This window comes from Pogoniulus pusillus, chromosome 21 (genome assembly GCF_015220805.1).
Source record: "Pogoniulus pusillus isolate bPogPus1 chromosome 21, bPogPus1.pri, whole genome shotgun sequence".
Lineage (NCBI taxonomy): Eukaryota > Metazoa > Chordata > Aves > Piciformes > Lybiidae > Pogoniulus > Pogoniulus pusillus.
This window is the reverse complement of record NC_087284.1, coordinates 4,515,765-4,530,627: the sequence shown is the minus strand read 5'-3', so window position 1 is coordinate 4,530,627 and position 14,863 is coordinate 4,515,765. Positions and strand designations below refer to the sequence as shown.

General features: G+C 46.3%; 1 protein-coding gene across 6 annotated transcripts; it reads right to left on the bottom strand.

Annotated features, from left to right (window-relative positions):
• Nucleotides 1-767: 767 nt before the first annotated feature.
• On the bottom strand, nt 768-14,850 carry ATPSCKMT (ATP synthase c subunit lysine N-methyltransferase). Of its 6 annotated transcripts, XM_064160811.1 has the most exons (6): nt 14,713-14,850; nt 12,911-13,191; nt 7,912-8,049; nt 5,054-5,104; nt 2,622-2,695; nt 1,208-1,298 (listed from the first exon to the last, which is right to left on the bottom strand). In XM_064160811.1, the coding sequence occupies exons 2-5, from the start codon at nt 13,187-13,189 to the stop codon at nt 2,684-2,686; spliced, it is 480 nt and encodes a 159-aa protein (XP_064016881.1). In that variant the 5' UTR covers nt 13,190-13,191; nt 14,713-14,850; the 3' UTR covers nt 1,208-1,298; nt 2,622-2,683. The 6 variants fall into 6 exon arrangements, with proteins under 6 accessions (XP_064016878.1, XP_064016876.1, XP_064016877.1 ...); XM_064160808.1 differs by lacking the exon at nt 2,622-2,695 and having other exon boundaries at nt 768-1,298; nt 14,594-14,850; XM_064160806.1 differs by lacking the exon at nt 2,622-2,695 and having other exon boundaries at nt 768-1,298.
• Between the last annotated feature and the right edge of the window lie 13 nt (nt 14,851-14,863).

Here is a 14,863-nt window from a genome sequence, read left to right as displayed (position 1 = left end):
CCAGAACTGGACACAGTACTCAAGGTGTGGCCTGACCAGTGTTGAGTAGGGTCAAATTAGTTATTAGCAACTGAGACAAAGCAAGCAGCTTTTCCTTATCTTTGGTTGAAGTATCAGGGAAGTGATCATTCCCTTGTACTCAGCATAGGTGAGGCCACACCTCAAATACTGTATCCAGTTTTGGGCTCTTCACTACAAGAAATTGAGGTGCTGAAGCAGGTCCAAAGAAGGGCAAAAATGGTGGTGAAGCATCTAGAGAACAAGTTCAATGAGGAATGGCTGAGGGAACTAGGTTTTTTTAGCCTGAGGGAAGACATTATTGCTCTCTGCAACCGCCTGAAAAGGTGGTTGCAGAGAGATGGGTACTGGTCTCCCAGGTAACAAGCAACAGGGCAAGAGAAAATTTCCTCAAGTTATACAAGGGGAAGCCCAGATCAGACATTAGGAAAGATTTATTCACCAAAAGGTTTATTAAACATTGGAACACACTGCCCAGGGAAGCAGTAGAGTCACCATCTCTGAAGGTGATGTGTAGCTGTAGTGCATAGGGACATGGGTTAGTGGGAGATTTGGCAATGTGAAGTTACTGGTTGGACTCAGTCTTGAAGATCTTTTCCAATCTAAATGATTCTATGATCATGATATTCAATCTGCATCAGTTTGATATACTCAGCATTATGCCTACTTGGCATACATAATGAAGACAGCTGGGAATCAGAGCTCATTTGATAAGCTGCTTGCACACCACTTCCAACACCACCACCAAATGCTGTGTAGGCTCAGAAAGAATGCATGTATTAACTTCACCAATTTGAGCATTTCAACTTCCATTTCATTTAATATACCATTCCAATAAAATACATTCTCTTGAACAGTACTGAACTGTGTTTTATCCCATCTTCCATATCAAAATCTTCTGCTTCTATAAAACTCCCGTAATTGTCACTAATTAAGTCATTGAACCACACTCTTCCAGAACCTTCCTGTACTTTCAGATAACCAGCATACTGCATTTATTTTAGGGGCTATATTCACATTAATCTCCTCTTCAAGAGATGAAGTCAAAGTGAAAAACTCCAATACTAAACAAAATTAGATGTTTAGGATTTCATCTCTGGTGTAATTTCCAAGCTTTTTGTTTTACAGGCTCTAGAATGTTTCAAATCATAGACCCACACAGTGTCTGTTCCTTCTCCAGCAGTATGATCTGGGATCCAGGAAGGGAAAGGAAAACGACAGGCAATGATTCTGGCATTATACTCAAGTTCTTCTTCCAGCTTCCTCTCCAATTGTGGCATCTGTTGGGCAACAATAAAAAGCTTTTCAAGCAGTAAAGAATAGGAATGCCATTTTTAGAATCTAATTCAAGTGTTCAAGGGAAATCTAAAGTTTGAACAATTACTGAGAAATAATTTAGGAAAAGTATTCCTGATACAGATTTTGGCTTTGATGCATTGACAAAGAACATGTAAAAGTAGAAAATGGTTATTGTGCCCTGAATGGTGGAATAGAATAGAATCAACCAGGCTGGATGAGACCTCCAAGATCATCCAGTCCAACTTATCACCCAGTCCTATCCAGTCAACCAGACCATGGCACTAAGTGCCTCATCCAGACTTTGCTTCATCTCCTCCTGGGACAGCAACCTCCTGGGCAGCCCATTCCAATGCCAATCACTCTCTCTGGCAACAATTTCCTCCTAACATCCAGTCTAGACCTTCCCTGGCACAACTTGAGACTGTGTCCCCTTGTTCTGTTGCTGCTTGCCTGGCAGAAGAGAATCACAGTATCACAGTATCACCAAAGTTGGAAGAGACCTCACAGATCATCAAGTCCAACCCTTCACCACAGAGCTCAAGGCCAGACCATGGCACCAAGTGCCACGTCCAATCCTGCCTTGAACAGCTCCAGGGATGGCGACTCCACCACCTCCCCGGGCAGCCCACTCCAGTGTCCAATGACTCTCTCAGGGAAGAACTTTCTCCTCACCTCCAGCCTAAATTTCCCCTGGTGCAGCTTGAGGCTGTGTCCTCTTGTTCTGGTGCTGGCCACCTGAGAGAAGAGAGCAACCTCCTCCTGGCCACAACCTCCCCTCAGGTAGTTGTAGACAGCAATGAGGTCTCCCCTGAGCCTCCTCTTCTCCAGGCTAACCAATCCCAGCTCCCTCAGCCTCTCCTCATAGGGCTGTGCTCAAGGCCTCTCCCCAGCCTCGTTGCCCTTCTCTGGACACGCTCAAGCATCTCAACATCCCTTTTAAACTGGGGGGCCCAGAACTGAACACAGCACTCAAGGTGTGGTCTAACCAGTGCAGAGTACAGGGGCAGAATGACCTCCCTGCTCCTGCTGGCCACACCATTCCTGATGCAGGCCAGGATGCCACTGGCTCTCTTGGCCACCTGGGCACACTGCTGGCTCATGTTCAGCTACTATCTACTTCCTGAATTTATTCTAAGCCCTATACCTACTCTTCTATCATAGCTGTCGCTAATTTATCCTACCTTATACTATCACAGTTAAACTTGAGCCAGTGTTTTTGCTACTCACGTTTTCCCAAGGCATTTGTTTATTTCGAGTTTACTGAAATAATTCAAGTATTTATATTGCCCCTTCCCAGCACTCACACTAGAGAGCAGGTAACATCCAACACCAGCAACATCTGTAGCACAAGTAACACGTGGTCTCACTAATGTGTCACCTACCAAATGGAAAGGGTGGTGGCTGTCAAAATAAAAGCATTTGCACTTTAGTATCCAGTGAGAGTTACAATTTTAATCTGAAGCAGGTATTTAACTCCAGTTCTGTTAAATAAAAAGAATTAGGAAGCTTTACTATGCTTCTTGTTGCATCTGTTACCACTACAGAAATATTACCAGTGTATGGTTTATGGTATAGAATCACTTAAGACCCTTCATTCATTTCATCCCACACTGGCCTTAGTAGAGGAAGAAGCAACACAGAAGAATTTATAGGATACTTCTGTTTCATTTCTCCATATGCATTCAACCTAATGATAAATCAAAATATCAAGATTATTTAATCACAGAATCACACAGAATTTGTTATATTGGCAAAGCCCTTCAAGCTCATCGAGTCCAAGCATTAGTTTCACACTGACAAGTCCTTGACTTAAACCAAAGCCCTCAGCACAACATCTCATCACTGTGAATTGCTATGGTTGGAAAGGACCACCAGGATCAGCCAGTCCAACCTTCATCCCAGCAGCCTTCATCACCAGACCATAGCCTCAACCACCACATCCACTCTCCTTTTAAACACCTCCAGGCACAGTGACTCCACCACCTCCCTGGGCAGCCTGTTCCAGTGCCTGACCACCTGCTCAGGAAAGAGCTTCCTCCCAACAGCCAACCTAAACCTCCCTTGACACAACTTGAATCCATTTCCTCTTGTCCTATCATTAGTAAATGGGGAGAAGAGACCAACTCCAGCCTCACTACAACCTCCTTTTAGCTAGAGGGCAATAAGGTCCCCTCTCAGCTTCCTCCTCTCCAGACTAAACACCCCCAGCTCCCTCAGCCGCTCCTCACAGGCCATGTTTGCCAGACCTCTCCCCAGCCTCGTTGCCCTTCTCTGCACCTGCTCCAGCACCTCAATGTCCCTCCTGTACTGTGCTGACCAAACCTGGATGCAATACTCGAGCTGTGGTCTCACTAGTGCTGAGTACAGGGGCATGAGCACCTCCCTACTCCTGCTGCTCACACCACTGCTGATCCAGGCCAGGATGCCAGATTTTTTTTCCACTTCAGTAAAAAGAAAACTAGATCAAGCCAAAAGCTGAAGTGAATGTAAAGTCAGACTGCATTTACCAAACATTACTAAAGCAGTTATTATGCAACTCAATTTCTATACCATACTTGAAACACATTTTCCCCAGGAACACAATGAACATCAGCTGCAATGCCTTCCTAAAAGGCAAAGAAGTAGTGGCAACTAGTACTACAGCTATTATATTTGAAGTATTTGCCTCCCTTTCTGATCCCTTGCTTATGTTAGACTGCAAGAGTGCATTTCAGTGTATCAGATGCTGGCCTATTTCAGGTAATCCCATTTTTGGAGAACAACATAAGCAAAATTCAATACTCTCCTCTAACAAGGTTCCCAGAAATCAGCTGTAGACAATTTCCTACTCCATCTGGTGCCTCTGTTTTTTCACTACGAAAACCTGAAGTTTCCAAGAACCAATCTATCACCTTCCTGTCAAACAGCCTCAGCACAGCAGTTTCCATTTTGATTCTGAACTAATAATGGACAGAAAATACTTCTCAAAAAGCATGTATATTTTCAGAACTCCAGTCTGTAGACTGTAACAAATTTTACCAAGCTTCATCATGGACATTCTAATTGTGTCAGTTCTCATTTGAATTCCCAGAGACTCAAATATATTTGATAGAACCAACAACAATTTTATAGAGTGCCATTCCCACTTCCCCCTTCTTTCCCAAAAGAAAGGGATTAGATGTAGAGAGAGGAAAAGGTAAGCACACCCAAATAAATAATCTCACTCTGATTTGGAAGTTAAAAAGAAAACAAAGTAGTTTAACAACAAATTAAAAAGATCTCTGTGGTAGAGAAGTTACAAAGGTATAGGGAAGGGAAAACAAATACACAATGGTGATGGCTTTGTCTGCCTGGTGGATGATGGCCACGTGGCAAAAACAAAGAGAACCAGGAGCAGGATGCTGATGCTGGTAAGCAGGGAGTGCAGAGAGAGGAAACAACCAGTTCCCCTGCTTTTATGGATCTTTAGACAGGAAGGGGGAGTGGGCTAACCATGAATCACCTGGTGGTGTTCAGACCCACCCCTGAGGAGGGGTCAAGACCACCTAGGGTCAGGTTCAAGGTCACTCCCCCGGAGGGTTAACCCTGTACATCCACCCAAAGCATTCTCTGATTCTATAAGCAATGATGAGATACCAAAATGTTGGTATTAGCTGCTTCTGGCATTCTACAGGTTGGTTTATCTTGCAGATGAATGTACTAACTCTGAACACCTTGGTATTAAAACAATTGAACAAGGCAAAAATAGTAAACTTACCATCTGAGGTACCCCAAAAACAACAACATTTGTGTAACAGGAAAAGGAAACCTAAACAAAAAAATTGAGAGCACATCTTAATGAAAAATTGCATTTGCATTGGTAGTTTTCACCATTAGTCTCCAAAATCATAGAATCAACCACCTGATACCATTAATGTGCCCATAAAAACTATTCTCCTAGTAGAACTGCCCCAGGTGATGCATCACTGGCAATTTCAGCCCTAGGTCAGCAATCACTGTGCCACAATTCACTCTGCTGTGCACAATTTAGGCTACAAGAGGTTACCTTTTTATTGAACACTTTAAATCCCTCAGCTATAAATGGCAGAGTTTTCAGAACTCATCAGTGAAACAGTATTCCATTCCTCTCCTCTTCCAGCATACTTTGTGATGCTAATTTAGCTTTGTTAACAAACACAATGAGGAGAGTTCATAGAATCATAGAATCAACCAGGTTGGAAGAGACCTCCAAGATCAGCCAGTCCAACCTATCCCCCAGCCCTGGCCAATCAACCAGACCATGGCACTAAGTGCCTCATCCAGGCTTTGCTTCAACACCTCCAGGGATGGTGACTCCACCACCTCCCTGGGCAGCCCATTCCAATGCCAATCACTCTTACATTCCACTGCCGTTGGAATGGGCTGCCCAGGGAGATGGTGGAGTTGCAACCCCTGGAAGTGTTCAAAAAGACTGGATGAGGCACTTAGTGCCATGGTCTAGTTGATTAGACAGGGCTGGGTGCTAGGTTGGACTGGATGAGCTTGGAGGTCTCTTCCAATCTGGTTGTATCTATGATTCTATGACTCTCTCTGGGAAGAACTTCCTCCTAACATCCAGCCTATACCTCCCCCAGCACAACTTAAGACTGTATCCCCTTGTGCTGTTGCTGGTTGCCTGGGAGAACCTCTAGCTGCACTCTATTAAACAGGGAATTAGATCAAACACAAGAAGAGATCTAGCATCAACTTTTCATCACACAAATTTCCACCTAAAGACAAATTTAAACTGCTGAACAGACTTCTATTGCCCAGCCAAGAATATGGCACCAACTCTAGTAGCACATAAAATATTACACCTCCACAATTTTACTCATGGCTGGTTTTCCACAACTCCTGTATATGTTAAAATGATGTATGCTTTAAGTTTCTCCCCACTATTATTCAATGTTAACCAGCTATGAAAACTTGTCAGGCATTCCAAAGCCTGGATTCTTTCAATTAGTGCCACGAAATCTACAACTGCCTGAGGGGTGGTTGTGGCCAGGAGGAAGTTGCTCTCTTCTCTCAGGTGGCCAGCACCAGAACAAGAGGACACAGCCTCAAGCTACACCAGGGGAAATTTAGGCTTGAGGTGAGGAGAAAGTTCTTCCCTGAGAGAGTCATTGGACACTGGAATGGGCTGCCCGGGGAGGTGGTGGAGTAGCCATCCCTGGAGCTGTTCAAGGCAGGATTGGACGTGGCAGTTGGTGCCATGGTCTAGCCTTGAGCTCTGTGGTAAAGGCTTGGACTTGATGATCTGTGAGGTCTCTTCCAACCTTGGTGATACTGTGAAATTTTCCTATGCTCCTCAATGAACAATAACAAGAACATACATTCACATTTTTTTCCCCAAAATTCCTGTTATCCACTTCAGACATTACAAAATGCCATGCTTAAAAACAACCAAACCAAAAGTCACAAGCAATAAACACACAAACCAACCCAACCGACCAAAAAACCCCACATGACAAGCTCCCCATAGGAATAGCAGGTGAGAGGCCCACACAAACATGACACCAAAAAATTGCATCCAATTAAAGAAGCAATTTTAACACAAATGAGTGAAAATTATGGGGAAAAAACTCCATGTCTAGGTAAGTTACCTTAAAGCCCCACTCAAATCCAGCTAACCTGTTGTATAGCTATTAGAGAACACATCCAATGAAATGCCAGATGAAGTTGTGATCTTACACATCAGCATCAATCTTACAGAATCATAAAATCAATCAGGTTGGAAGAGACTTCCAAGATTATCCAGTCCAACCTAGCACCCAGCCTCTGCCCTTCCTAAACCCATGCTGGCTGGGCCTGATCCCTTGGCCATCCTGTAGCTGCTGTGTGATGGCACTCAAGATGACCTGTGCCATGCCCTTGCCTGGCAGGGAGGTCAGGTTGGCAGGTCTGCAATTTCACAGTTCCTCCCTCCAGCCCTTCTTGTGGATGGGCATCACATTGGCAGCTTCCAGTCTCTGGGGACCTCTGCAGTGAGCCAGGACTGTTGATAAACGAAGAGCAGCTTGGCCAGCTCTCTCAGCACCCTAGGATGGATCTCATCTGGTCCCATGGACTTGTGAGGATCCAAGTGGCTCAGCAGGTCCCTTCTTCCTCCTGGATTACAGGGAGACTATACTGGTCCCTAACTTCATCTGCCAGCTCAGGAGACCAGATGTCCTAGAGACAATCTGTGCCACTATTGAAGATTGAGGCAAAGAAGGTGTTAAGCACCTCTGCCTTTCCCTTGTCCTTTGTTACTATATGCCCCTCTCCATCTCATATTATTACTTACAATCTCATTACTGACTCCACAGAATCAGCTCTCAGTGAAGCCTGACGTTACAGCACCCCACATCATTCATCAAACACAAGCACAATGTACTGTGCTTGAGGAGCCTGCTCTGAAAAAGGACAGCACTCCACCAAAGCACAAAACCAGCAGAGGAGTGTGAAGAGTAATGCTTATGGGATGAAATATACTCTCAATGCCCACTACAGCACCATGAGTCCAGTCAGCATTTTGGGTTCTTTTAAAGAAGTACTTCCCAATTATGGAAATCTCACAAACATCCCAGATTCATTCTTGCATACTTCACCACCTACCTTCCACAAGTCTGAAATATAAAATTTGGTATTCTGATGTACCCCATCTCTCCAGGCACGGTACCTGGAGTACCAGACCAGCCAGGGATTTAATTCACAGCCAACAGCTTTGAATCCCTTTTTTGCAGCTGCTATCACCTACAAAGAAGAAAATTCATTTTTACTTAGAAAGTGTATTCATATAAATGGAAGCACATAGTTTCATTTATAATATCATAGAATCAACCAGGTTGGAAGAGACCTCCAAGCTCAGCCAGTCCAACCTATCCCCCAGCCCTGGCCAATCAACCAGACCATGGCATTAAGTGCCTCATCCAAGCTTTGCTTCAACACCACCAGGCACGGCGACTCCACCACCTCCCAGGGCAGCCCATTCCAATGTCAATCACTCTCTCTGCCAACAACTTCCTCCTAACATCCAGCCTAGACCTCCCCTGGCACAACTTCAGACTGTGTCCCCTTCTTCTGTTGCTGCTTGCTTGGCAGGAGAGCCCAACCCCACCTGGCTACAGCCTCCCTTCAGGTAGTTGTAGACAGCAATGAGGTCACTCTGAGCTCCTCCTCTCCAGGCTGCACACCCCCAGCTCCCTCAGCCTCTCCTCACAGGGCTGTGCTCCAGGCCTTTCACCAGCTTTGTTGCCCTTCTCTGGACACCTTCCAGCACCTCAACATCTCTCTTGAATTGAGGAGCCCAGAAATGGACACAGCACTCAAGGTGTGGCCTGAGCAGTGCTGAGCACAGGGGAACAATAACCTCCCTTGTCCTGCTGGCCACACTGCTCCTGAGCCAGGCCAGGATGCCATTGGCTCTCTTGGCCACTTGGGCACGCTGCTGGCTCATCTTCAGCAACTATCTACCAGAACCTGCAGGTCCCTTTCTTCCTGCCTGCTCTCAGCCACTCTGTCTCCAACTTGTAGTGCTGCTTGGGGTTGTCATGGCCAAAGTGTAGAACCCTGCACTTGGCCTTGTAAAATCTCATTTTTTAATCCCCAGCAGATTAGCAATATAGGGAACAAAAACTATATTTTACTATTATGACTATCCCCACTAAAATTAATACAATATATTCAGATAAACAAAATGAGCCACTTAAACATTCACAAGGCAAAGCTGTGAGCTTTGTAGTATGCCTATGATTTACATAAAAGTTTAATATACCATATTCATGATACTATCTTGGATTCAAAGTGTACCACAGTTGTCCATTCAAAATCAGAGTGCTTAATCTGAAATACACTGATGGGTAGGCACTTCAGAGACCCCTGAATCAGTGCTAAAGTGACCTATCGACTAAAGTTATCTCTTGACATGTTTTGGGTTTTTTCTAAAGGAAGGTAAAGAATTTGCAAGAAGGTTAAAAACTGAAAGCCACCTACACATAAATCTCACACTACAGTTTTCATTCATTTCAAATCCTCATGTATCTTTTTAAAAAGCAAAAGAAAGTTCAGGGAGCAAACAGATTTTCAAAGACATTCATCTTAATTTGAATCTTAAAATTTAAGATCTAGAAATATTAAACTGTATTCCAAGTGTCTTCAAAAAAGAGCAGTGCCTAATAATTTTACAAGAAGGGCAGGGATCCATCCAGAGGGACCTGTGCAGGCTGGAGAGGTGGGCACAAGCCAACCTCATGACGGTCAACAAGATCAAGTGCAGTGTCCTGCATCTGGGTCGAGGCAATGCCAAGCACAAATCCAGGTGGGGCAGTGAGTGGCTGGAGAGCAGCCCTGAGGAGAGGGACTTGGGGGTGCTGCTGGAGGAGAAGCTCAACATGAGCCAGCAGCGTGCACTTGCAGCCCAGAAAGCCAAGCAGAGCCTGGGCTGCATCAGAAGTGTGACCAGAAGGTGGAGGGAGGTGATTCTCCTCCTCTACTCGGCTCTGCTGAGACCCCACCTGGAGTACTGCATGCAGTTCTGGAGGCCCCATTACAAGAAGATGTGGAGATGCTGGAGTATGTCCAGACAAAGGCCACTGGGTTGATCAGAGGCCTGCAGCACCTGTCCTATGACAGACTGAAAGAGTTGGGGCTGTTTAGTCTGGAGAAGAAGAGGCTCCGAGACAACCTTATTGTGGCCTTCCATTATCTGAAGGGGGCCTAAAAAAAAGCTAGGGGATGACTTTTCAGGCTATGAGGTAGTGACAGCACTAGGGAGAATAGAGCAAAGCTGGAGATGGGTAGGTTCAAACTGGACATGGAGAAGAAGTTGTTCATCATGAGAGTGGTGAGAGGCTGGAATGGGTTGCCCAGGGAGGTGGTTGAGACCCCATGGCTGGAGGTGTTTAAGGCCAGGCTGGCTGAGGCTGTGTGCAGACTGCCCTAGGGTAGGGTGTCCCTGGACATGGCAGGCAGGTTGGAACTGGCTGCTCCTCGTGGTCCCTTCCAACCCTGATTCTATGATTCTAAGAAAAGAGGGGGGAAAAAAAAGGAAATACAAAAAGACATAATCTTCTATAATCAAAGTTAGAATCTAAAACATTACTACCAAGTTTTAATTAGGAGTAGCCTGAAGGCAAAGTAAACCTGGAAAGAGGTACATGATTCTTGTTAGAAATTCTCAAACAGCACTACCTGGACAGTGTGTTTCACACTTAATTTATCCTCCATCATGCACACAGCATTTTTGAAAACACTACAAGACTGTGACATTTTTACCATGCTTGGAAATAAAAACAAGCTCATAATTATCCACCAGTTACACTTGAGAACATGCTAATTTTTTTAAAACCATCTAAAGAGAAGCTCATTTTTTTTCAGGACAGGTGCATTAAGGCAATACAAAGTATTCAATTTTAGCCACCTGGTTCTCCAACTAGTCTGCAGCCTCTATTTAGGCACCTACAAATACATATATATATATATATATACATTAAACATGTCATAGTCAAATTAGATGCCTCAGATGAGAGTCAACAACTCTCACTGCTGAGCAGAGAGGCATCAGAAACTGAAATGCTCTTGTACCTGCATGTTTTTTTTCCTAATGAGGCACAGTTCCCTCTAAGCTACCTTTCTCCACACAAAAAAAAAGTGTGAAATATGGCAAAAAGCAGCATTCAACAATTGACTTGTTTCCATCAGAAACCTATATAATCAGAGAATGCTTTAGGTTGGAAGGGACCTCAAAGATCATCTAGTTCCAACCCCCCACCATAGGCAGGGACACCTCCCACTGGAACAGAAAATCTGTGTGTCTGTTCAAGAACATCAATGTCTTATGTTGTAGAGATGCAACATCTGTAGTTTTGCAGTGAACATCTAGCAGGAGGTTTGGGCAGCAAGATGCAAATTCCTACAGCAGCTAGATACTATTGGGGAGTGGTCTCTGAATCAACAGTCTGGTGACTTTCACCTCAATCCTACCTTTTATAGCTCAGTTTTCAGGAACAGGACACAGGTTGTGCTCAAATTAGAACACAGAGCAGCTAAGAAATATAAGAACCAGCTTTTCTGTCTTACAGTAAGCTTAAAATGGTGCCACTAGATGATATATAGAGGCTGTGCTAAGTGCAGGTAGCTTCTTGGAGCAAATAGCTTTCAGTGAGATACAGAAGTCTTACTGAAAATATCAGATTCAAACTCTGAGTTTGAAGGTTTTAATGAGCCAAAAGGCTTTTATTTAAGGCTGGATGCATGAGGACATCATTTTGCAAAGTCCATGCATGCTGAAGAGGGTTTGGATAGTTTTATAAAATACACATCAATACACATTCATTGCTGATATGAGAAACCATTAGAATACTCATCCACCTTTCAGAGCTGCTAATATATATTAGCTCGTGCTAATACAATAATATGCCATCCTGTTGCTAAAACTGCCTTGAAGCAGACCATTATGAAATGGTACACAAAACATCACCACTACAAAAAAATCCCACAACACTCTGTTGCATCCAGACAGGCCCTGAAAGTCTCCAGAGAAGGAGGTTGTGGAGTCTCCTCCTCAGGAGACTTTCAAGATCTGTCTGAATGCATTCCTCTGATCGGTGCTAGATTGTATTGCTCTGCTCTGGCAGGGGGGCTGGACTCAATGATCTCCTTGGGTCCCTTCCAATCCTTAATATCCTGTGATTCTCCACCACAACCTCACCACTTTGGGCATTCAGACAACATCTTGCAAGTACAGTTATGGCTCTGGTGATTCTCACCATTTCTCTTGGCAGGGATTTCATTTCACCGCATTGATTTTGGAGTGAGGCAGAAAGCACTGCACAAAGGTGTGAAAATTACAGTTCTAACAGCACCAGGACTTTAATTTTTTTGTAATCCATGATTCATTCCTTATTCTATTTTTTCTGTCACTTTCATACAATAAGCACAGAGATGAAGCTCCAAAAAGCACAGTGCTATTTAATCTCACAGCCTCACACGCTGTAGCTGTAAATCTGTGTTGAATCACAGCTCCCTGGCAATCACAATACAGAATCACAGAACTCCTTAGATTGGAAAAGACCTTCAAGATGATCGAGTCCAATCATCAGTTTTCATAGTGACAAGTCTTTGACTAAATCAAATCCCTCAGCACAACATCTAATCACTATGAATTACTATGGTTGGAAAGGACCAGCAGGATATTTGTATTTGTCTTTTTGGGAATCCTGCTGATAACATAGGCAGTGTTCAATGTTCCTTAGTACACCCTGAGTACATCAGCAAATGAATTTGCTGTCAGGTGTGCAGGTAGGATACTTCAGTTAAAGAATACAACCCTCCCAAAGTTATTCATTTTCTCCAACACCTGGATCGCGTTGCAGTGTGGTTCCCTCTAGGGAGGAGGGAATAATTTTGTACACTGCCCCCTCGCCAATCTGCAGGTTAAGACTGCAGTCATCTAAACTGCATGCAAAGTTTTCTCAGCTTTGAGCCTCTTCATTAAGATCCAAACCAAACCACCAGATGCCAAATACAGGGAAATATAAGAAAACCACAAGCAGCCTCGGTGAGACCATTAGGGACTTGAGAGGATATGAAAAGGGAGGTGACATCCATAACTTACAATACGGCCATCTCCACTACCAATGTCAACCAGTGAGCCACTTCTGTTTTCTAACATTTTCAGGACGTTCTGGATCTGGGTGGAAGTTGCAGGAACGAAGGGCAGGCACACTTTCCTCAAAGCTGGGGTCACAAAGGGGATAACCACAGCATAGAGCGCCAGCAAGGTCCCACCGACACCAGCTGTGACCATCTGACCCCAGCTCCTCCCGGAGCTGCTCCCGCGGTCTTCCTGCGGCTCCGCTGCAGGGTTCTCCTCCGCTAGTGCCTTAAATATCATACCTAGAGACAGACATTAAAGAGCATTTTCACTAATAGCTGTACTACATACTAAAGAAAAAGCAGTCCAGAATATCAGACACAGGACACCAGGAAGAGCCCTTAAACGCCTTTACCTGCTTCCTCGACCCTGGGGAAACGTTACTAGTAGCTGAAGCAGTAGCTTCGCTCTCTTGAGCAGGGGTCCTCGAACTTTTTAAACAGGGTGACGGTTCACTGTCCCTGAGGCTGCCGGGGACCGGACTATAGTTTGGTTCCAGCCCAGCAGCGTCGGGAGCCGGACTATGGCTTGGTTCCAGCCCAGCAGTGTCGGGAGCCGGACTATGGCTTGGTTCCAGCCCAGCAGTGTCGGGAGCCGGACTATGGCTTGGTTCCAGCCCAGCAGTGTCGGGAGCCGGACTATGGCTTGGTTCCAGCCCAGCAGTGTTGGGAGCCGGACTATGGTTTGATCCCAGCGCAGCCCCGGCGGATGCTTGGGGGCTGCGGAGGCAGGCGAGCAGGAAGTGGCTGTTTGGTTTCCCCCCCGACAGCGGGTCTGTAAACACCGGCGGGCCAGACTGAGGACCCTGGGGTGCCGTATCCGGCCCGCGGGCCGTAGTTTGAGGACCCCTGCTCTTGAGCAACAAGCTTCCACTGAAGCCCGCAGGCCGGGCAGCAGAGCGCGTCCGAACCACCCGAAGGCGGCGCAGGCGCAGACGCTCCCAGCAGGGAACGTCCACACTCAAGGAAAGGTCCCCGAGCCACCGTCGCCCTTCCCTTCAGGAGGCGTTTCTGTGCAGAGCGCACCGCACCCAGCTGCGCGGCCGCAGGCTGCCCAGCCACACTAGGACTGCCCGCGGCGAGCTCCAGCGCAACCCGCAGGGAGCGCCTCTGGGCCGGCAGAGGGAGGGCAAAACCACTTTGGTACGCGGGGGAAGCCGAATGCAAATCGCTCTCCGTGGCTGTGCCTGAGTGGAAGCACAAAGCGGAGAGACAGAGGCACAGTCAGAGGTGGGTGCAGTGCAAGAGAGAAAGCCTCGCCCTGTGCCAGCAAAGGTGTCTGTGCTGACACACAGAGAGACTGCCTGGAGTTGAGCTTCCTTCTGCCGGAGTTGAGAGTCGAGACCCAGGCAAAGATGCCCTGGGCTGTGAGCACCCAGACACAGCTGCACTGGGCTGTCCGGTGACAAGCTCCCAGGCCATAGGCAGGGCAGTACAAGGTTGGGAGCACAAGGGCTCAGCGCACCAAAGTGAGCCCTCAGTGCTCCGGTTCTGCTTTTCCCAATCCATGCTTGGCTCAGCCTGGGTTGATTCACGGCCGAGGAAAGTGAGTGTGGGGAGATCACATCAGGTGTCAGTGGGCTTTGAGTGAGAAGGGGACGCTGCCAGCACGCTCTGCCCCATGTCTAAAGCCCATTGATCTCACCCAGAGAGCGGGCGCTGTCCTGGGTTAGCAGTCTGCTTTTCTCTCCGTCAGAGATCCCCGACAGCCCTTCGGAGAGAAGCAGCGGGCACTCATCTCCTATATATGTCTCCAGTCCATACCTTTCACCTCACCCGGTGCAGCCTGTCACCACCACCCAGGCCGATACGGCGTTCTCCCCTCCGCACACCCTCCCGCGGCCCCCGCCGCGACCTCCGCGCCTTCCGGATGCTTCCAGAAAGCTCCACGGGAGGCGCCATAGAGGTCCCCCCT